Source organism: Moschus berezovskii, chromosome X (genome assembly GCF_049115385.1).
Source record: "Moschus berezovskii isolate FMDL1 chromosome X, NW_MosBer_1.0, whole genome shotgun sequence".
NCBI classification, from domain to species: domain Eukaryota; kingdom Metazoa; phylum Chordata; class Mammalia; order Artiodactyla; family Moschidae; genus Moschus; species Moschus berezovskii.
In genome coordinates this window covers 129,034,727-129,058,267 of record NC_142488.1, presented here as the reverse complement: position 1 = coordinate 129,058,267, position 23,541 = coordinate 129,034,727, and the positions used below count along the sequence as shown (strand labels likewise).

The 23,541-nt window shown below is 40.4% G+C and overlaps 1 protein-coding gene across 3 annotated transcripts in view; it reads left to right on the top strand.

The window, feature by feature from the left end:
- FGF13 (fibroblast growth factor 13) overlaps positions 1-23,541 on the top strand; it is a 602,606-nt gene that overhangs the window by 357,841 nt on the left and 221,224 nt on the right. For all 3 annotated transcript variants that reach the window (XM_055437998.2, XM_055438000.2, XM_055438002.2), the window contains one exon: positions 3,793-3,960. In XM_055437998.2, coding sequence (XP_055293973.1) covers positions 3,793-3,960 — 168 coding nt within the window. The remainder of the gene's footprint in view (positions 1-3,792; positions 3,961-23,541) is intronic.

Below are 23,541 nucleotides of genomic sequence, written 5' to 3'. Positions count from 1 at the left end.
ATGGCCTTGATCCTGAGAATTGCTGAGAAGCCGGGAGGAGAGTGAGGGTGGTTTACTGCCAATCAATGTTAGTGGGAAACCAATCCTGGATGTAGGCTTGCCCACCTAATGGTTAGTCAATAAACACCTTGTATAATGGGAACAAGGTCTTCCATAAATTGTGCTCTTAACTATCACGCCACCAGTAGAGTCACTTATTGTCGCCCTTGTGTCTGAGTATCCCACCTGTCAGTGTCTGCATGTCTGTGGGTGTGTGAATTTGCATGTGTACACATCTCTCATCCAACTCTCTACCACTCTTGTGGGACTTTGGAATTCTGAATAGGTGGCCTGTGTGATCAAGGTCAAGGGCACTGGCTATGCCATTTCCCAGCAGAGGCCTATTCCTTGGCTGCTACTATCATGGGGCTCATGGCCTTTCTCAAAACATGGGCCCCACAGTTCAGAAATCAACCATGAGCTACTTTTATCATCTTACCTGTCTGATGGAGTCAAACTGAAGCTCTGAAACTGGAAGAGGTTTGGTGTAAATCTATTGTTTGCCTAGGAGAAGGCAATGGCAGCCCAATCCAGTACTCTTGCCTGGAAAATCCCATGGATGGAGGAGCCTGGTAGGCTGCAGTCCATGGGGTCGCGAAGAGTCGGACACGACTGAGCGACTTCCCTTTCACTTTTGACTTTCATGCATTGGAGAAGGAAATGGCAACCCACTCCAGTGTTCTTGCCTGGAGAATCCCAGGGACGGGGGAGCCTGGTGGGCTGCCATCTCTGGGGTTGCACAGAGTCGGACGTGACTTAGCAGCAGCAGCAGCATTGTTTGCCTAATCACTGGAGTCTTCCGTGCAACCTTCAAGATTGGATAAACATTATTGAGAAGACGAGCAGGAGTCACTGAATAAATGTGGGCAAATAGTTTCAATGAACAAGGGCAAGAGTAGTTTTCAGAGGCTGGAATGGTGTGCAAGAAGGAATGCACTAGAAGTGGGGAAATAGCAGAAATCCTAGGATTAAGCCAGGGGAAGGTAGATTCCATTCTTTTTTCCTGTTTTGATGAGCTGACTTCCTTGCAAGTCTCCTCTCCCTTTTCTAGAGTTTGTGTCCTTTGGACACATCGTCTCCTCATCCTTTTTTTAAGGTAGTAGAATTAAGGTACCCACCTGCCTTAGTGCTGGGGTCTTGTGGGAAGTTCCCTGTCACTCCTACTGTTGTCAATTGCACATACAGTCACTGTTCTACCTGAAGGAGCCCTAGGAATAAATTCATACAATAATTTTAATCTTTCATCAAAATGAATTTACATTCAAAGATTTTATAGACTGAAACAAGGTGTTTCCTGTAGATTGCCGCTTCTGGTTAAAAAGTTAAAAATATTTTTAGGTCTTGTGTCAAAATGACACCAAGGTGTGCTGATAGATTTAATATTTTTTTCTGTTTTTCCTGAATTGATTTATGTTTGGGGCATTTGAGTAGAGACAGCCTGGATGCAAAGCTAAGCCATTATCTCCCAGATGTTCACAATTTTCAAGGAAATGTTCTGTGCCTGCGGTCATTACTCAGATGGCTCCTTAAATGCTCTCATCTTGGCATCTTTTGCACTTGCTAAATTCAATTTGAAGAAAGAATAGGAGAGAGAGAATTTTGTGGAAAGCAATTACGTTGCACTTTTGTGACTTTCCTGCTTTCCCCATGATGATGAATTTGGGGTCTGGTTCTTATATCAGTCAGTGGGGCTCTTTCATTAGAATTTTGTTGTATGCTACAGATACTAGTTGTATCTAATTAAACAATAATGATGGAAGTACAAGGCTTTTTGTGGGAATTAATGACCAGCTGGGTAAAGCTGATGGCTGGAGAGTCAGCCAAAGGCTATTGTGCCATTAATCTCCAGAGATGCCCATTTGTGATGTAATTTTTGGTATTGAAAAATGAAAGCGGAAAACAATTTACTGGTTTTATCATGTACTTCTGAATAATAAGCTCTCTATGTATTATCCAAAAGTTGTCCTTTTCTTTTTAATCCTCCAATTCTCCTCTGATCTTAAAATGTGTTTCTTATATACAGGGCATGAAAATGGGACTTCTCAGCTTCTGTATAATCATGGGTGGTTTTTTTTTTGTTTTTTTGTTTTTTTTGAGTTCTAAGTTTGGGAGGTTTTCCTTAAATATTCTGTATGGTCAAACTAGAACTTAACCTTCATCTGTGATGCTAGAATTTGATACATGTATATATTATTATAACTATCTGCTCATGGCAGGAAACGGTTGCCAATGGTCTGAATAGCAGCTGCTGCTACCAAAGATGTGCATTCAGCAACCAGATTCTAAGAAGTTGCAGTCACATTCCTAGTAGATGAAGAGAACTCTCTTTCAGAAAAGGCTGTGGTGGTTTGTCTATATAATATTTTTGATTACTACTGCTGAGCACTAGAGGAAAATAGAAAGAGAAGTTACTAAAATATTCATCACCTTCTTGCATAATTTAATGACTTATAAAGGAAGACAACAATTTCATACGCAGCCAATCTATCAAAAACTTGTTCTCAACTCATAATACTAATTTCCAGGTTATGTTGGTTTTCATGCCATTTTCATTCCAATGTGAAAGAAATTTCTTAAAAGTCTGTTAAGATCCTAGCCTGTGAGCTGAGAATGTTGTGCCAAATGTGGAAGCATGAGATCCCATCCAATCTCAGCCATAAGCTGGTAATATTTTACAAGCATTGTAGCATTATTCTCCCCATAGGAAGTTTGCAGCTGGTACCCAGTCTTTCTCAAGGCGTGTTAAGAGTATGCATTTGAGGCAGTAGGATGAGTCAGTCCATTGTTAATCGTAACTTTAAGGGTACTGACTCACTCCTGGTAAAATGGGATGGCCTCACTGGGAAGGTGTGAAAGAAAAAATCCATTCTGAGGTCAATGCCTTGTTTCTACAGACCCAGATCAAATTTGCACACTCTTTGGTGGGTAGTTATCAGGAAAAACAATGTTTCAGTGGACCAGGTGAAAGCAGACACCTTGTTTTAGCAGGAAACAAACACTAGAAATTCACAGTATTTCTTAGGAAAACGCACAAAGGGCCTAGAAATCTGAGAGGGTCCTCATATCTGAGGCCAAAAGTGAATGAGGCCCTGCCTCATTCAAGGTAGGTCTTTGATCCAGTGTTGATTATTAGGCTCTTGACTGGAATGTGGTCACTTCATTAGGGGATTTTGAATATGTGAACGTTACTTGTCACGGCCCCATTTCTCTTTGGGAAACACAAAGTGAATTCTTTTGTCCAACTCTGTACATAGTGCATGAAAGCCAGGCCCTCACCAGGAGCAGACCCAGGAAGAAAATGTAAATGAATACACTGAAAATTTTATGGAAATTAGCTGTTTCCGCCTATATTGTACCTCAAGTTGAAACATGTCGCTTTCCACAGTGTTTATTTAGATACAATATTGTTATTGGTATTAACATGTTTTATTGCTCATCCGGGACAATCTAACCCTTAAATGCTCAGTATATTGTGATGACCAAAAAGTTCATCTGGGTTTTTCTCACCTTTGGCTGGAAAAAATCCGAGCGAACTTTTTGGCCAACTCAGTACTAGCTATCAAGGTATGTATAACTGAGTAAACTATTAATATTAGCAAATTAAGCCCCTCAAAAGAAAACCCCCAAGCAATGCAATGCTTTTCTTGGGACTGTTGTTTCTGTAGTCTTCCCCGGGAGTAGAGTTGATGTAAGACTTTTCCCTGCTTTCCTGAAGCTCTAACTTGAGTTCATTTTGTTATGTGGTGACCACAGTTCTGGATGACGCCCCCCCTGGCACACAGGAATACATTATGTTACGGCAAGATTCCATCCAATCTGCGGAATTAAAGAAAAAAGAGTCCCCCTTTCGTGCTAAGTGTCACGAAATCTTCTGCTGCCCGCTGAAGCAAGTCCATCACAAAGAACACACAGAGCCCGAAGGTTTGTGCACGACGGACGCGTGTCTTGCTTGTTTCCTCTCATTCTTCTTTCTTTCTCTTTCTTTCTGACTGTGCATTGCCCTCTAGTGTGCTGTGTGTTGTGCGGCTCCTGACATCGTTCCGAGGCCCCGTAAGCTCGCCAGTGAGTGTCTTATGCAGCCTCAGATGGGACGCTGTATAATACAGTCAGCTCTGGCCCAGCGCGCAGCATCTTCCTGCTTCTCGCAGCTGAAACGTGTTCAGCTGGTGTCATGACACTGCCCCGTTTTGGCTGCTAAAGTTGCTTGCTCCCGTAGCCAACATCTGGCCAAGTCTGGTCCCATCACCTCGCCTTCCTGAAGCAGCAGTCAGCTGAGGAATGGCCCTTCCAAAATGAAATCATGAGACAGACGATGGTTCCAAATTTTCTCCCTCTTCTCCACTCCATAAAGCCTTCTGCCTTGTGTTCGAAGAATGCTCATGATCTACTCAGTTGGCTGAAGCAGGCCCAGATTCCCCTGTCATGCACGCCCGGTGCGCTTTGCCATAGTGAAATGCATGCCTCAAGGAAACGATGAGTAGTTTGTTTTTCTTTGCAGCTCAAGTACAGGTGTGGAAAACTCTACTTGCTGGTACTTAAACTGAGGTCAATAAGGTATTCATCGCAATCCATACTACAAATGTATCTCAAAAGTTCCTCGTCTCTCCAGAAAGCGTATGCATTCATTTTTCCCCCCAACTTTTTGGCATATATCAAATAGGATCAGTTTTCACATAACCAAATGTGGTAAACTTTTTGCCATCTGTGTATGTTTTGATTTCCAAAATGACAATGGAGAGGTATACTGTGTATGCTAATTAAGTACTTATTGTATAACAACTTGAGTTCCCTCCTAGATCAAATGCCATCCATGCAGTTTAGCAATGAATGATGTCAGAGGTGACAGAATTCAACCAGTCCTTTGGCAGTTGGTATACACTTTTGCCTAACTGTTTCTGGTACGATTTCTAGAAGTGCCTTTGTTCCTATTTCAAGTTGCCCTTTTGGCAACATTATGGGGTCTCCAGTACAACCGTCTTTTTGTTGCACAGGTCTGTTCAAAGTTTGGTATTTGAGGAAATTATTCCCAATTGACTCCAATCTATAGTTTGGGAAACAGATTTTCACATCTCAAAGTCTCCCCTTTTTCCGCCCTTCCACGTACAGCTTCAGATGTTCTTTGGCAGAAAATGACAAGTGTACATTTTCTATGCTTAAACTCTATTTGAGGTATAGAATACAGCATTTGTATTTGTTTTCTACTTCATACTTTGGTATGCAAGCTGTCCACTTTGCATAGGAGTTCTGATGTGAACAGTTATTCATCTGGAGATATAAATGGTGGCCCTTTACAGTGAGTAAGACAAAATTTTGGTGGTTTTGTAGAGAAGATACTAACTTGATTTTACACTTCACTGAAACAAAAATTTTCAGCCAGTAATGGTTACTGTACTATATCTGATGCATTCCAATATTTTCTTTCTTTTCTCTCAAATGATGTTTGTGTGCAGTATATATATTTGCATGCACAAACAGTACCTGTATGATAGAAATACACTATTTCTTATATAATTATAGTCTTACAGATGTGTGCATGTCTGTATTAACAGACACTATACTTTTTTTTTTCTACTTGTACGTTGTCCTGAAACACAAAGGTTGGTTTAAGAAGCATTTAGTTAAATTTAAGAAGCAGTTGGTTAAATTCAGTCAAGAATTTCGTTAGAAACTTACTTCAAATTGTTTTAACAATTCTCATATTCAAAAAAAAGATAGTTGAATAACTAAATTTAAGACCCATCCATTCTCTTATTACATATAGTTTAGACAGGATCTATTAGTTTTCAAAATATCTGGAGTGTATCATGAATACTGTTATGAATGTTTTCAAATATGAAGAATTCTTTAGAGAATGGGTAGCAGTTAAGCTCTTGTATACAAGATTTGGATACTTTTTATTCTGGCTGTCCTTGTGTTAAATGTGGCTTTCATCCTTTCTCTTGTGTGCTTTGATTATGGGCATTGTCTTCTTTCAGATTGAAGATTTTCCTTAGTCTTGCCATCCTGCCAGGCCCTCTGGAATAGTGAAGCTAATACTTCCCTCTTGCTTTGTAAGAATTATTTATAAATAGTATTAGACACATGAGAGTTTTTCTGGGATGACATTGTGATACTATTTACAATTTTACTTCATCGCCTTTAAACAAGGACCCTGAAGCTAATGGTGATCCCAAACGTTGCAATGAATATGCTTGATTTCTGTACAAATTAACAGGATCCCGAAGACCTTAGATGGGGGTGAAAGAAAACATGCCATGGAAGAGACCTTGGATAAATAAGGAAACAATGTTATGAAATTAACATGCTTACTTCATGTAGGATCTCGAAGGCCAGAAACTCGTCATTGCCGGGAGGTGAAGTAACTGGGTTTAGAAGGGTTCAGTGGTCATTCTGGCCACCTGGAAGATTTTTGCAAGACTGATTTTTAAATGCTGTAAGGTCCTGTCATCAGTTCTCTTTTCCAGTTGCTATAACATTTTATTATAATGAGTATAAATAAGAGATCTCTTTATTAAAAATGGATAGAATCTCAGTTCTAAACTCTGTCCATACCTTGAAACATTTTATTCTCATGTGAGGCATTTTGAAGAGAGAGGTACTTTCATGGCCTCTCTTCCAAAGCATGAAACATTAACTGACCTTGACTGTGGATGCCCACCATTTCCACTGCAGGTGAAGGCAGTGGGCAGCATGGTTAGGATGATTGATCTGTGCAATGCCAAGCTGCTGGTGTGACCTCTTCTAATAAGATTGTGTGTGTGCATGTAGCCCTCAAGTAAAGAATGAAACATTCATTGAAATTTGGCCAGGGGGGTGGTGGTGGCAGAATATAAATTAGAGTTGGAAAAGTCTTACAAATGATTAAATTAGGTCAAAGAGGTTTATGTATATTATGATAAAGCTGGAATTAGTTTTCTGCTTCTTTACTGAATTGATAAAATCTGCCAACTACTTTTGCATTATTATAGACAAAGTCTTGGTGTTTCTTTTGGTTGGTGATGTTTTTGTAAAGGCCAAGTTATTTCCATAATTTATAATCACCTGAGATTTGGTACAGATAGCAATTGTTCACCACCATCTGTCTTTTGAAAGACATTTTTGCATTGTTTCCAGGGCCTTCAGAATTCATGTGAAATAATACACTGAAGGCCTGAAATACCTCATTGGCTTTTCAGGATATCCTTAGGACAGATTACACTTTGCCAGAAACAGATTTCTATTTCTGAACAGCCGATTCCAAAATAAATGCTTTAGTCTGTTTCCAAATACTTGTGATTTTCAGTGATGTGATTATTTCCATAAAACCCACTTATGATGTAATTTTCTGTGAGTACTGAAATTGGCTGAAGAAGTACACACAAGTTTTTAAGAGTCTAATTTTGGCCCAGGACCAGCTATGGTCTTTGTTATAAGAAAGCCACTTGGAGAGCTGAGATGTTTACCAAAATCTTTTTCTGTCACAGGAGCCTTTTGGCAAGAGAAAGTATAATCATTACAGCTTTATTCTTTCCCTCATTTTTTCTTTCATTGTCATGTCTGCCCCAATAAAATCACTGGTTTAGAGGAACTTCTGAATGCCTATTTTTAACCGGTATAGTTGTTGCTTCCTAAATTCGAGTCACTGGTCTGTTACTAAAGTTTGAAGATTGTTCAGAAGAATCACATCAAGGTATAAAGGCTTACAAGTAGATAATGTTGAACATCTGCAGAGAGAAATCAATCACAGATTACCTGCATGTACTTGTGGGATTGAAAATCTGATTACAGTAACAAATTTGAAAGAGTTCACGCAACATAGGAAACTATCACAAAGTTCAATGATTTGTCACCATCTTAATCAGATGTCTGGCCTCCTTCCTACAGTCCTGTTTTCATGTGAGTTTTTTAAAAAGTTATATATTCTATTCCCCTTAGGACATCTGTAACCTTTTTATTCAGAGAGACATCCAAGCACAGCGACTTTGGTTGGAGGAGAAGAGTCTGTGCTCTAGACCGGTGATGAAGTATGGCAGCTTTCACCAAACAAAAGAAAGCAAAATTTTGTGCCAATTGTTAAGGGGGCATATTTGTAACAAATACAATGTCTGTTACTCTGATAATGCCTTGGTTTCCTTATCCCAGAGAGAGAATATGTCACTATGAATATCAGTCTTGACTAAATGGTAGGATAGAAAGGAGGTAGAAGAATATTTCGGAACGTGTCAAGAGAATTGTTTTTATTTTCATCCTCACCTTTTCTTCAACTCTGATGTCTCCTGTTGTGTGTCTTCTTCATATTCCTACTAATTTGCCTTTTGAGAAGAAGGGGTCTTATATTATTTGAATTCGTAGTTCAATAAAACTGAATCACCTCTGATGCTTGATATTGGAAAATGTCTTGACTTGCAAAAACGGTATAATTGGGTTCAATATCTGTCCTCTTGAATGTAAGAATTTAGGGCTATTCCGACTTGATTAGAAAAACATGGGGCCATATGTTTGTGTGACTCTGAAGCAATAAAAGATTTTATTCTGAATCTTTAAATTTCAAAATAACTGATATGGGGTCACTTTTCCTTGGATTTATGATGTGAAGGATGACAAAACAACTCAGAGAGGTTTCTTTGCTCATTGAAGCCAATGGCAGCTTAATTGCAGAGTCACAAGAAAAGTTAAAATATTGGTCCATATCAAAATCAAATTAAAAGCCCCAAATTTGAAAGCCTTGTTGTTTAATAATGAATAAACACTATCCTCTCCCCATATACTCATCAAGTGTACTTCTCTTGGTTGCTTGTCAGCTACTTCTTAGAAGACAACTTGTTATCTCCTAACAAGATTGGGAAGCTAGTAATGGCACTGAAACACAGTCTCTCTTCTCTCCTATTTCCCCAGCTTATGGCAGCAAGCTCAGCTTGCTATTTGGGGGATAGTTTCTACTCTCTGGAAAACTCATAATTTGATCAAGGAAGTATACATAACAGCCAATAATTCAATTTCAGGTCAGGACGGGCATTTATTATTCTCTTATTAGATGCATGCATCTCAACTCAGTCTCCAGGCTGGCTTTTCCGGTAGAAATGAACAACCACTCATTCTTTGATGATTCACTTTTTAAAACAACAGGCCTCCCTTCTCCCTCGAATCTTGGTGTTCCAATCAAGGCAGTGGTAAGTGTTCCTAAGAAGTAATCTCTCCTTTAGGACTCTCTTGACTGAGGTTTTCCTCACTTAATACTGGAGGCAGATATTTCTCCTTTGTGAAGCCAACACAGATGGTCCACTTTAAGTATTTATAATTAAAGGAACGCTGCCCTGGGAACGTGCCAAGAAAGGTCTACTGAATGAACAATGGTGGTGATTTTGATTTTAAAACAAAGTCAAAATCTAGATGCTGATCCTTGAAAATAATCTGGAAGGTCTCCATCCATGCAGCACTGCCCCCTTCAAAGCTGTTCCATCAAGGTTTGTGTTGCCAGCATGCTTCTGGTGCTCTGATGTCTCAGCAACACCTTTTGGGTTTTTCCTTTTCACAGTCAGTTAACAAACCACTGAAGCAAATCTGCCTTTCTGACCTGGCATGGTATGACTATATGTAGACTGTGGTCTACCTCCAGAAAGGCATAGCCTGGATGACTTTGAGCTGTTTCACCATGTCAAGCCCAACCCTAAGGTCTAGGGGTCTGCCTTTGCAGAGATGCACCACATGGGCTGCTGTGTCAGCTCCAATTTTCACTCTTTTGTTTTAAATGATAACTTGCTTGCCTGGTTGAAGAGAATGCAGAATTAACTATACTCTTTTATGCAGGTTCTTAAATAATAGCTGCATCACTATTTTCCAAATTATGTTTATGAACTACTAATCATATGGCTAATCATACGCCGAAGAATTGATGCTTTTGAACTGTGGTGCTGGAGAAGACTCTTGAGAGTCCCTTGGACTGCAAGGAGATCCAACCAGTCCATTCTAAAGGACATCAATCCTGGGTGTTCATTGGAAGGACTGATGCTAAAGCTGAAACTCCAATACTTTGGCCACCTCATGCGACAAGTTGACTCACTGGAAAAGACTCTGATGCTGGGAGGGATTGGGGGCGGGAGGAGAAGGGGACGACAGAGAATGAGATGGCTGGATGGCATCACTGACTCGATGGACATGAGTTTGAGTGAACTCCGGGAGTTGGTGATGGACAGGGAGGCCTGGCATGCTGTGATTCATGGGGTCGAAAAGAGTCAGACACGACTGAGCAACTGAACTGAACTGAACTGAATCATATGGCTTCGTGAAAAGAAAGATTCTGTGATCCCGTACGTGTTTCTTGAATTCCATACCACTCTTAGAGAGTCATCCTGCATAAGAGAGTAATTTGTCTCTCTTTGGGCAGTTAAGTGGTAAACAGCATCTTCCAGGTACCAGACCATGTTTGTTCATAATACGTAGTAACATCCTAAAAGTATGTTTTGGGAAATGCCTTGCTGGCCCAACTAAGCAGTGTGTTCCCATCAAAGCTCAGCTTTGACAAGTAACATACTTTTAAAGATGAATGCCGTTCCCTTTTTCTCTGACCCCCACCTGCTATCTTTAGGAAAGTGCTACTCCAAGTGTGGTCCATGGTTCAGGGCTAGGTCTGAAATTGTTTGTTACCAGTCAGTGATAAGATGAGGAGCTTGTGCCAGAATGTAAGTCAACGCACTGTTTGTTTTATCAAGAAAGTATTGCTGTCTTTCTGTGTGTAAATCAATGAAGTTAAAGCACTCCTTCACACCCTGCACAAAAATAAATTCAAAATAGCTTAAAGACTTAAATATAAGACATGACACCATAAAGCTCCCAGTATGGAACATAGGCAAAACATTCCGAAATAAATTGTAGTAATGTTTTCTTAGGTCAGTCTGCCAAGGCAGTAGATATAAAAGCAAAAATGAACGGAACCTAATCAAACATAGAAGCCTTTGCTTAGGAAAGGAAACCATAAACAAAGTAAAAACGTAACCTAAAGGCTGGGAGAAATTATTCACAAACAATGCACTTTACAAGGGCTGGATAAAGAAGATGTATACAGTGTATATATATACAATAAAATACTACTCAGCCATAAAAAGGAATGAAAACGTGCCATTTGCAGCAGCATAGATGCACCTAGAGATTATCATCCTAAGTGAAGGAAGTCAGGAAAAGACAAATATCGTATGCTATCACTTGTATGTGGAATCGAAATTGTGATGCAAGTGGACATATGTACAAAACAGAAACAGATCCATAGACATAGAAAACAAACTTAAGGTTACCAAAGGGAAAGGATGGGGTGGGATATATTAGGACTTTGGGATTTGTAGCTGCAAACTATTATATATAGAATGGATACAAATCAAGATCCTACTGTATAGCACAAGGAACTATATTCAATATCTTGCAATAAGCCATAATGGAAAATAATATGAAAAAGTATACGTGTATATAGGTGTCTGTATATATACTTGCATGCATGCATGCTCAATCACTCAGTCGTGTCCGCTTCTTTGCTACCCCATGGACTGTAGCCTGCCAGACTCCTCTGTCCATGGAATTTTCCAAGGAAGAATACTAGAGTAGGTTGCCATTCCCTCGTCCAGGGGATCTTCCTGACCCATGGATCGCATCTGCATCTCCTGCATTGGCAGGCAGACTCTTTATCACTGAGTTACCTGGGAAGCCCATGTATATACATACATACATATGAATATATATACATACATATATATTTATAAAACTGAATCACTTTCCTGTACATTAGAAACTAACACAACATTGTAAATCAACTATACATCAACTAAAGAAAGTATTGTTATCTTGCTGTGAAAAATAGTGTCAGCTGAACTAAACAAAAAATGTGCCTTGTGACAAGTTCATGGCTGAGCGCTAAGGCTGTGGACCCTACTTTCAGTAATATTGCTTAGATTATTTCAGTGATTCTCAACCTTGACTCCACCCTTGAATTATCTGAGGACTTTTAAATAATAGTGATGCCTGAACCCAACATCAGACCAAAATCAAGTAACTAAACAATAACTTGTTCAAATGAAAATCCTGCAAAGTATCTTGTGGCTGATTCTTGATGTGTGTTATTTTTTTTTTTAATTTCAAATGTTCCTAGGTGATTCTAATGTACTAGAAAGGTTGGACTCGCTGCCTCAGAACAGAATTACCTTGGCATAGGTCATTTGTATGATGTCAGCTGTCAATTCACAATTCTTATCATGCTGGTTGCATGAGCCTGTTGAGGAGGTGCCCTGTGATTAGAGGGCACGCTGGACAGGCAGCACTTATATGACCTTTAGAGTTTGTGGCCATGTAAGGTATCCGTCTTTCCCACTACACACACACACTCACTCTCTCTCTCTCTCTCACACACACACACACACACACACACACACTCTTACCTTTTTGAAGTTCTCTTGCCTCTGCCTCTCTGAGCTTTTAGAAATATAATCCAGCTTTTCCATAGGAGCGTGGTAACCTGCCACCTTGTGACCAACATCCTTTTTTGCAAGTAGTGGTGGAAATACTTGTTCTGCTCTCTGTGATGCAGCTTGCAAATGTGGGAGGAAGAGTTTCTTGGGGCCTCCTGTGATTGCACTTAAAGAAGAAAATGGAGAATTAGCAGAGCATATCACCATGCCAGAAAAGGTCATTTACGTGCTTCTTGACTTGCTTCCTGCTGCTCTAGGGTAAGATTGCAGAAGTGGATACCAGCTGCTCCTGATCTGGGTATCTCTCCCTGAGGCTGCCATCACTGGGGCATTACCCTTTTATCATCTGAACATCATCGCCAGCTCCCTCAGCATAACGTTATTATATAGCAGCATGTATGTGAAGACTGACTTTGCCATGATTGGGAGACTTTCAGTGTTATCTGTGTTTATCAATCATTCCTAGCACTCTAAGTTACATTCATTCAGGTATTCATTTGTTATACGCTACAGTATTTCTCCGTGTGCTTGATATGCAGCTTAGATAATGCCCATGGGAAAGTGTGGAACAAGAGATATTACATCCTGCATTTTATCAAACACTTACCCTTGTCTTGCTTCGCAGCCAATATCCACACTCACTCCAACACATCAAAATCACATGTTCACTTTCACTCATGTGCTAGCCTATTGCTACTTAGGAGCCCTGGCTATTTTAAGATGTATATTTTCAGAACAGCTCCAGGTCAACCTTCAAGCATATCCAGCTTTGGAAGCAACTAGTATACATTGTCTGGAAAACCGGATCTCCACGGAGGAAGGCAAAGAGAGCCCAGTTTCACTGAGTTCACATGTACATGCAGCGAGCACTGTGCAAAGGCCCTGGGAAATAGGATCACAAAAACTTTGTAAGGTAGGGGCTGCTCCCAACCTTTCACAGATAAGCACACTAAAATATGGGAATGCTAATCAACTTCTCCAACGAATGACTGGACTTAATTTGAGTGTGGTTTTTCTGGCCTCCAAAGTCCATGTCCTTTGTTTTCCATGACTTCTCCTTATGCTCAGCTTTACCCTATACGTGAGTTTGCTGTCTAAAAGCAGTTTAATTGCTGAAACATATTAGTTTTAAAGGGAAAAATGTTGTCTGCACTCTATTCTCAGCTTTGCTATTGCAGGACATTGTCACAGGCAGAAGGGACTTGGGAGGTACTGGTTAATTCTGGGGCCTAGAGTTAGGTGGAATGGGGCACTCAGAAGAAGAAGTGAAATGACTCTCACCGTCAAGGAGGTGATGACCTGTCCAGGACACGCAAAGGCAGAGTGGAGTGATTATGAAAACTACATTCCATCTGAGTGCAATAGAAGGTTCCTTTGATAAATAACAGAAACTGGTCACTTGCCTCATTTTCTTTCATTATGCCAGAGGATGCTCATCACCTATAATAGTATAAATGAGGAAAGGTCATTTCTAATAATTAAAAAGCAGATTCTATTGCTTAATTTTTTTCTGAGTCATTTAAATTCCACCCTGAATAGGAATGTTATTAAGACCTGCTCTGAGTATTTCCCCTTTTCTATTGGATTAGGTTTTACCTAGAGGTTTAGAAATTAGCCATGAGTTCTCTCTCGTTACCTGTTGGAATCCTACTCTATAGTTTATGGTAAATAATAATGAAAGCAATAACTGACAATTATCCAGAATTTACTATGTGCCAAGTGCTTTACCTAACTTTATGTGTTTCAAAGGTTCTTAGAAGTGTGTAAGAGATTTTTTTTCTCCTCTCCTCTTTATGGATGAAGAAACAGAGATGGAGAGACGTGAAATAACCTGTTTAAAGGTCACCTGACTGGGACATGGTAGAACCAATGCTCCACTGCAGCCTGTCTCACTCCAAAGACTGAGGTCTCTCCAGCACAGGAGAGTGTGTCTCGTAATGAGACCGGCCCTAGAAAAAGCTCCCCTTCTGTTCTCCAGTCCCTCCAGTATCATCTTATGGAGACACGTTGCCAGGTACACTAAGATCCGTAGGTGTGGGCGGACCATTGGTCTGCTGTGAGAAAAATGATGGAATCAAAAGGTAGCTGTTCTTCAGAGAAAAGATAAACGGTGAGGGTGAACTTCAGCATGTTTACAGGGCAGATTCTCATCATATATGACTGCCGAAATGCTGTACGATCTACAGTGTAAGACTGCGATTGACTCACTGTGCTGGTGTGCAGTATTCAGCTACAGGCCAGTTCTTAATCATCTCAGGCCAGTTGACCTCATACCTTAAAACCTTTGCTCACAAAACACCTGCTGACCTTAAATCCCTGAATGACAAAACCTTCATGACATAGTGCTGCTGCTGCTACTGCTGCTAAGTCGCTTCACTCGTGTCCGACTCTGTGCGACCCCATAGACGGCAGCCCACCAGGCTCCCCCATCCCTGGGATTCTCCAGGCAAGAACACTGGAGTGGGTTGCCATTTCCTTCTCCAATGCATGAAAGTGAAAGTGAAGTCGCTCAGTCGCATCCGACTCTTAGCAACATCATGGACTGCAGCCTACCAGGCTCTTCCGTCCATGGATTTTCCAGGCAAGAGTACTGGAGTGGGGCGCCATTGCCTTCTCCATCATGACATAGTGACGACTGACTTAAAGGCACATGAAGAGAAAGTCTCACCCAACTGGGTTGGGCCGCTGTCAAGAGATTGTTCTATGTGAATTTCACAGTGAATGAAATTGTATAAAGTGGTCCACTTCTCTCTGGAAGCATGGAGAAGGAGGTCTCTGGAATTTGTGTTGACTGCTCTGTACATGACATTCCATACTTTGCTTTGGTTAGATGCTCAGCTCTCAAATTTTTTGGCATCTTTTCTGTGCCAGGCACTTCAGATTTATTTTTACTAATCTTTCCAAAACATGAAGTAGGTCTTGTTGGACACGATGGGGATACTGGTGTGTAGAGATGGGAAAAAACTTTTTAAGCATCATTCAGATAATGCCTTAATTGGGATTTGAAGCCAAGTCTTTTCATCCCTGAAGCCTGATCTCCTTTACCACACTGTGCTGCCTCAGCTCATCCTCTACTCTGATACCTGACTCTCCATTTTAGGTGTAAGAGCTCAGCACCATATTTTTCTTGTTTTTCTTTTTTTAATTGGCATATGGTTGATTTAAAATATTGTGTTAATTTCATGTGTACAGCAAAGTGATCCAGTTATATACATATATTCAATATATTTTTCTGATTGTTTTATTATGGCTTATGTCGGGTTATTGAATGTAGTTTCCTGTGCTTTATGTGTTTTATATATAGTACTGTGTATAGGTTAGTCCCAAACTCCTTACTTACCCCTCCCCCTTTGGTTACTATGTGTTTTCTATGTTTGTGATTCATTCTGTTTCATAGATAAGGTTATTCGTATCTTATTTTATATTTCACATGTAAGTGATGTCATGTGGTACTTGTCTTTATCTGAATTGCTTAGTATAATTATCTCTAAGGTCCATCCATGTTGAAGAGCTCAGCACCATCTTATTGCTGGTGAGAGATACGGTTTAGAAAAAGGCTATATTAATCTCTCTCACGTCTCAGCACAGTGTACATACCCAGTGCATCCACTGGGAGACTTCCCTTGTGAGCTTACCCACATCCTGGTAGGAACATCGGTATAAGCAGTAGGCAAGGGGTTAAACAGTCATCCCTGAGATTTGTCACATGTTCTTCTCCCTTGTTCCCTAGATGAACAAAGTGCAGATCATTCTTCCTGCATTGCTTTCTTAAGTGGAATAATGCTTCTAATTCATAGTTTTCTTCGTGGAACCACTACACCTTGAATCCACCTTAACTGATTGTGCTATGAGATGCTCTCTAAGAAAAAGAAAACCATGATGCAGAGTTCTGGGGGTGCCAAGATTCTGAGGCAGGGTCCGTACCAGTACAAAACTCCCAAACTCCCAGCTTTGGGCACTCCCAGTGAGAGTTCCGAGGTTCCACGCATGCTCTGGATTTTTTGTTCACTTCGGAATGCAATGATCTTGTGCACTAAGGGTGGACCCCTTTTTGTCATGGCCTGTCTTTAATGTGAGTTGGTTTTAGCGACACATATTCATATTGAGATTATTTGCTCTTTCTCCTTCATCTTGGTGTGAGCACATTTCCCCATGTCTTATGTGTGGTCCTCCACTGGGGACTTCAATGGAGCAGGAACTTTCTCAGTTTAATTCTCCCAGAGACCCAACATTACCCGCCCAGCTCTGTGGACTCTGCCCCTTCCAAAAACACAGAACCCTGAGACAAGTGAATCATGCCCCTTGTCACAAATTGGCATTCAGAGAAGAGGTAAACACACAGAGACACACACACACACATACATGCACACATACTGCTAGTGAAAATACTTTTTTGAGGAAAAATACTTACAAGCAAGGAGGTAGTAGAGGTCCCGTAGTCCCTCTCTTGGGGCCCTTTCTAGAATACTTCCAGCCCGCGAAGCTCAGCCTAGTCACAGCCTTCTATGGGATAATGTGGACTCAAGCAGTCGATTCACACAGGGAGCATATTTATCTCGCAGGCTGCCTCAGGTTGTGAACTAAATCTACTTCTTTTCATGCAATAAGGAAGGAATAAAGGGCATTTCAAAAATTAGGGTTATAGAAGCTGCCAGCCAATAAATTTTCTGTTTGGTTCCCTCCTCAGCCATTTCCCCTCTGTAATCCCTTGATTTTTCTCTCTCAGAAGGTAGCATTTTGGATTTATGTTAGCAGATTCATGAACCGATTCAGTCAATTTCTAATTGGCATGCATGGTTAGCTGTTCACTTAGTGGATAATTGGTTTAATATACCCTGAATATTTAGTGGGAGGGAAGAAAATCCTCAAAGCAAATCAAAATAGTTCAGGAGCCTTTTATTCTAGGGTAGCATTTTCTTTAGGAGCAGTTACTGGTGTCTTAAAAGAGATGTCTCCCTTACCCATTAGATTCCATTTAAACATGCACCCTTTATTTCATACCTAATAAATAGAGCTTTATTACATAGAGACCACAGGCCTAGCACAGTGTCCATCAAGAAATAATAAATATTTATAATTATTCCAATAACGAATTTTGGTACTCTGAGTTCAACCTGCCATTTACCATAATTCTAGGCAGCAAATGACTGATGATCTTTTTACTCACTGTTAACAGAATCTGATGTATTTATCAATAGGTATTTATTGTCTTGTACAAACCAAGTACTGTGCTGGGTATTAGGCATACCACCAACAAGAGGTACAATCTCTGCCCTTGAGGAGGAAAGACTGACATGAATGGCAGATCTTGAACCATCAGTTAGCTCTTGTTGTTTTTTAAGTCACCCTAAAAATTTTTGGCTTGAAACAGAAACAAATTTATTCTTTCTCATAGTCTGTAGCTGGTGAGCCAGGTTCTAGGATGGATTTGTCTAAGACAACTCAGCTTTCTTCTACCTGTCTTTCACTGAAGTCCCATGAATCCATTTTTATATTTCATTCGTGTAGCCTTTATCTTACCCTGGTGGCTCCAACAGTCGAGAATCTGCCTGCAATGCAGGAGACCTAGGTTCATTCTCTGGGTCAAGAAGATCCCCTGGAGGAGGGCATGGCAACCCACTCCAGTATTCTCACCCATGGACAGAGAAGCCCAGCAGATTACAGTCCATGGGCTCCAAAAGAGTCAACTATCACTTTCAACCCTTATTGAGCAACATTTCTGGGTTTAAAACACTAGTGGACCTGCATTTAAATTGCTCAGGAATGAGTTATAGGTTGGTGACATACATTACCAGCCTGTGGGTGGTGTGAAAAGCATCAGACCAGAGGAGATCATCTTTGGATGGAGGAGAGGCAGAGAAGGTGATCTGGAAGAGAAAGGACTCCTCAGGAGTGAGAGAAGGAGAAGCAGGTAAAGAAGGTACTAAGGAAGCCAAGGCGGGACTGAGCTTCAGGATATAATTAGTAGAGCTAATTGCAGGAAGGAGATACTAATTTAATGCAAGCTTCTCATATGTCCCTCATAACATCTGGACTTTGTAGCCCAATTGATTTCAAATGTCAAAATGTGTCTCCTCACTTTGCATATCTCATTATACATCCTGGAAATAACTAGCATAAATTATTGAGATTGGTAAACTTTGGTTTGAATGACCCTTGATAGAGGGAGTGATGAGGAATCACAGGCTGTCTAAGTGCTGAAGAAAGAGTAGATCTTTGTAAAGACGTCATTGATTTTTCTTCTCAGCGTATCTCAAGTTTAAGTCTTTGCCAGGACTGATTTATTCTTTTGTTGTTTGTCCTTTTAAATATAGTTAAGCTTTCTCAATAATTTTTAATAGCAAAAAAATATTGGACCACTGGGAATTCAAATTAAAAGTAAATTACCTCTTGAGTTCAGTGTTTTCAATCTGACATACTTTGAAGTTGTATTAATGTGCTGTTATCAAGGATGATGTTACGTGAGTTTCCAATAAGGCAAGTTTTCTGCCAACTTTACAAACATGTACACTCTTGCTAGACTATGGAAATTGATTCCTTGTCTAACAGTGAAAATCTCTTCTTATATCAGAGCTCGGATATAAAAAGCACAGGTACACAGTTTTTGCAGTGAAGAACTGTTGAGTTGACAATATGATATAGAGTCCATACAATTGAGCTGAGTTTTCATCTAGGATTTACAAATTTACATTGCAAGGAAATGTTAACTTACTGTGCAAAACTGGATGAAAATTTTCTGTCCCCTTGTCCAAGGTCAAATCCCTCTTAGTGGCCTCAAAAAAGTAAAAACACTTTGTTTTTTTTTCAGGATTAGAAAATTAAAAATTAGTTATTTTTCATAGTGTAAAGTTGTTCAAAGATTTTGTGGGAAACTTATTTTTAAAGAAATTCTTGTACTTGGATTACCCCTTAAATAAAACTACATTATGCTTTACTCATTTTTAAACTAAGACCAGAAGCTACAGTTGCTAAACTCTTGGCTCAGTACCCTTCTTCCCAAGACAGCAAAATGTCATGGTAGATGAGAATGTATTCATTCACCCACCTCTAATGACATTTTCCCCCTTTGCCTAGCCAGTACTACTCTCCTGTGTCTCAATTAAATCTTTGCTGAAACAGTATCCTGTACCTTAAAATGTAGGTTGGGATCTCCATAGTGGAACATGAAAACTAACCAAGGAGACTGTATATTCCTTTGGCTTGAGAAGCTTTTTGATATCCTGTCATATTTTCTCAGCTGTCTACTGGCCTCAAGAAAGAGCTTTGAAAAGGAAGAAATAGTATGTCTGCAGGTAGGGGGAAGAGGTTAGATTGAACACAAAATTGGACCTTTGTCTTCTCTCCTGTTGCATTTCGTTGCTGCTGGGGGTAGAGGAGTGGACATGGGGAAAATCAGAAATGGACCGGTGTCCCTAGAGTGTCCCCAGGGGGTGTGAGGCATTGTCTTTATGTAATGGTTCCTGATTTGTTTGTACATAGAGGAGTTTATCACATCAACCAACACAATCAGATACTTGATAATGAATAACATGGGGTTAAAAATGACACCAAATTAACATGGGAAATTTAAGTGAGAACTAAAACCCAGGGAGCATATTTATTTGTGCTTCTTTCCTGCTGTTTATATATCTTTTTTTCTCCCTTCAGTTGGTCAGTTCAAGGCCCCATGTTGGACTAGAGTAAGGTTTCTCAACCTCAGCACTACTGACCATTGGGTCTAGATTGTTTGTTGTCAGAGGCTGTCCTGAACCTGGTGGGATGAGCAGATGCCTGGACTCTATGCACAAGATAATAGTAGCAACCCCTCAGCTGGCCCCCGGCCCCACTGAGTAGTGATAACAAACAGACATCTTCATGTCTCATGAAAGTCATCACCCAGTAACACACCTCTTGGCTATATAATAACTATGCCAATAAGAAAGCTATGGTCTGAAATTTACTGTTTCTTTGAGACATTCATAATGCTTCTGTTTAATCACCACCAGTGTCCTGTTTCCTTGGATCATTAAAGTCATAATTTCAATTTAATCCAAATTCTGCCTCCTAATTCTTCCCTCATCCTTCCAAAAGCTTTTTTTCCCATTAATTATATATTTGGGGTTTTTCCCATGGTTGACTTGCCAGCTTATAAGTACAAGGTTTTTTTTCTTTATTATTTTTTTAAAAAAACTTCTTTTGTATTGGGTATAGCCAATTAACAAACAATGTTGTGATAGTTTCAGGTGAATAGCGAAGGGACTCAGCCATATATGTACCTATATCAACTCTCTCCCAAAAGTATAGTTGATACATGATGTTGTATTAGTTTTAGATGTACAGAAAAGTGATTCAGTTATACATATTTGTATAAACCTATCCTTTTTTAGATTCTTTTCCATTATAGGTTGTTACTCAATATTCAATATAGTTCCCTGAGCTATATATTATGCCCTTGTTGGTTATCTATTTCATATATGCTGTGCTGTGCTCTGCTTTGTCGTTTAGTTGTGTCCTACTCTTTGTGACCCCATGGTCTATAGCCCACCAGGCTTCTTTGTCCATGGGAATTTTCCAGGCAAGAATACTGGGGTGGGTTCCCATGCCCTCCTCTAGGCCATCATTACAACCCAGGGATAGAACCCAGGTCTCCCACATTGCAGGTGGATTCTTTATCATCTCAGCCACCATAGTAGTTTATATGTGTTAATTCTGACCATCTAATTGATCCCTCCCTGCCAAAAGCTTTTTAAGTTATACTTTTGAACTGTTGGAAAAGATTCTTGAGAGTCCCTTGGACTACAAGGAGATCCAAGCAGTCCATCCTAAAGGAAATCAGTCTTAAATATTCATTGGGAGGACTGATGCTGAAGCTGAAACTCCAATACTTTGGCCACCCAATGGATGCAAAGAACTGACTCCTTGGAAAAGACCCTGATTCTGGGAAGGATTGAAGATGGGAGGAGAAGGGGATGACTGAGGATGAGATGGTTGGATGGCATCACCGACTCAATGGACGTGAGTTTGAGTAAACTCCGGAAATTGGTGATGGACAGGGAAGCCTGTTGTGCTGCAATCCACGGGGTCACAAAGAGTCGGACATGACTAAACTGAACTGAACTGAAACTATTTATAAGACTTTCCAATAGAGCTCAGTGCAATGATTGGGTAGAAGAAAGCTGAGGGCTGTGATTCAGTGAGTCTTTTCCTAGTCCTTGTTTTCCCCTTGTGTCTACTGTAGGAGATCTGGAGAAGTAGGACAGAGTTCCTTCCTTCTAGGACCTTAGTAGCAAACTCTCACCCATGAAAAGTTTTAAATAACATCAATCTGTTTGGGGCCAGGGCCCAGGCTCAAGTATAATCTTGTTCAGGAAGCTCTTTTCATTGCAGTCCTTTGAGAAAGCTTCTCTTAGTTCACTCTTTTTCTCTAGCAGAGCTGATGATGACCAGAGGGGAATGTATTCTTCAGTGTTTTCTTTTGCTTGTCTCCATATCTAGTTCAAAATTCAAAAGCATAGAGAATTAAATCTAACCAGTGAGAATGAACTCAAACTGCCTTGGTACTTACCATTACGCCAGGCACTGGGCTAGTTGCTTCCTTCAGAGTGTTTAGTTCCGAAAACACCCCTAAAAATGAACTATCACTTTTCCCTACGTTCTTAGTTGCTTTATACCACTAACAAGCACGTGAGATCAGATGGCTGGATGGCATCACCGACTCTGTGGACATGAGTTTGAGTGTACTCCGGGAGTTGGTGATGGACAGGGAGGCCTGGCGTGCTGTGATTCATGGGGTCATGAAGAGTCGGACACAACTGAGCGACTGAACTGAACTGAACTGAACTGAAGTAATAGTTTAAGGGACAAACAGGAATTCAACTCATCTAACTTCAGAGAAACAAGTCCTCTAAAAGACGAAGAACAAAATTAAATTTACCTCAGCTAATTTAATAGATTTTTATTTAGTTTTTTTTCAAAAAACAGTTGCAATTTATCTGGTTCCTGTTTTTTAGCTTTGCTTTTATTCCCTTATCAGAGTAAAGGGCTCTCAGAGAGTTATATAACTTGAAAAAGGTCCATTCCATCTTTGGGTCTCCATATGCTTGTGTTTAAATGGGGGGAGGAAAATGGATTGATGGGGGACTGATTGACTTCTTGTTTTAAATTTCTCAGTGGTTCAACTAAGACTCTATCTGGTGCTAGGTTTCCTAACAACGTTATGCACAGTCCAAATGGAAGGAAATTGGACTGATAGATGTGGTTGAAGTCTGACTTCATGTAAGTGTCACATGTTTTCTTCATTCAGCTGGATAGTTCAATGTTCAAAAACTCCAGAGCTTCATAGCCAAATGATGTCGGCCATGGGCATCTCCTATTCCAGATTCTTGCTGAAACTGGCAATCTTGATTCTGGGCAGCTTTAAGAAGAGGAAAGGCCCAGGCATGGGCTGGTGTTGGGGTGGAGAGAAGAAAAGTAACCTTTTCTGAGTACTTCACTGTCTGTATTTCAAACATGTGTTAGTATGAGCCAATGAGCTAAGTAACGTGCCCAATATCACACTATTAGAAAATGGGGGAATTGAGTTTCAGACTCAGATTGCCTTGCCTGAGCTGTACTCTACTTTCTCTGCAGCAGAGGCTCTCGGGACTGCTTTGAGGAGGATTAAGAGTTAAGCATGCTTTCCCTTGATGACCTTAACTCTTCGTGCTTCTAAACTTGAATTCAGGGATCTAATGCTGTCGTGATTGTGATGTGCAGAACCTCCCATTTAGCACTCATTGGTGGAGAAGTTCTTTGGAGCTAGGCGGTCCCTTAGCACAGAAAGTCAGAGCTATGAGTGAGAGAGACCGGCTGCTTGGTTAAACTCGCACCCCAGCCACTGCACTTCACTCCTCTTATTTCCTGACTCAGGATCCTAGGTGTCAATCTTCACATCCCTCCTCTGCTTACTGTCCCTCATCTTGGGACTTTACCACTAATCCCTTGTTCACTTCCTTCTGTGGGAAGTTGAATTAACAACCCACATCGTCCTGGAATCTAAACTATTTCTGGACGAGTGTTAGGTAGAAGGGTGTGGGATATTTACTCAACTAACTAA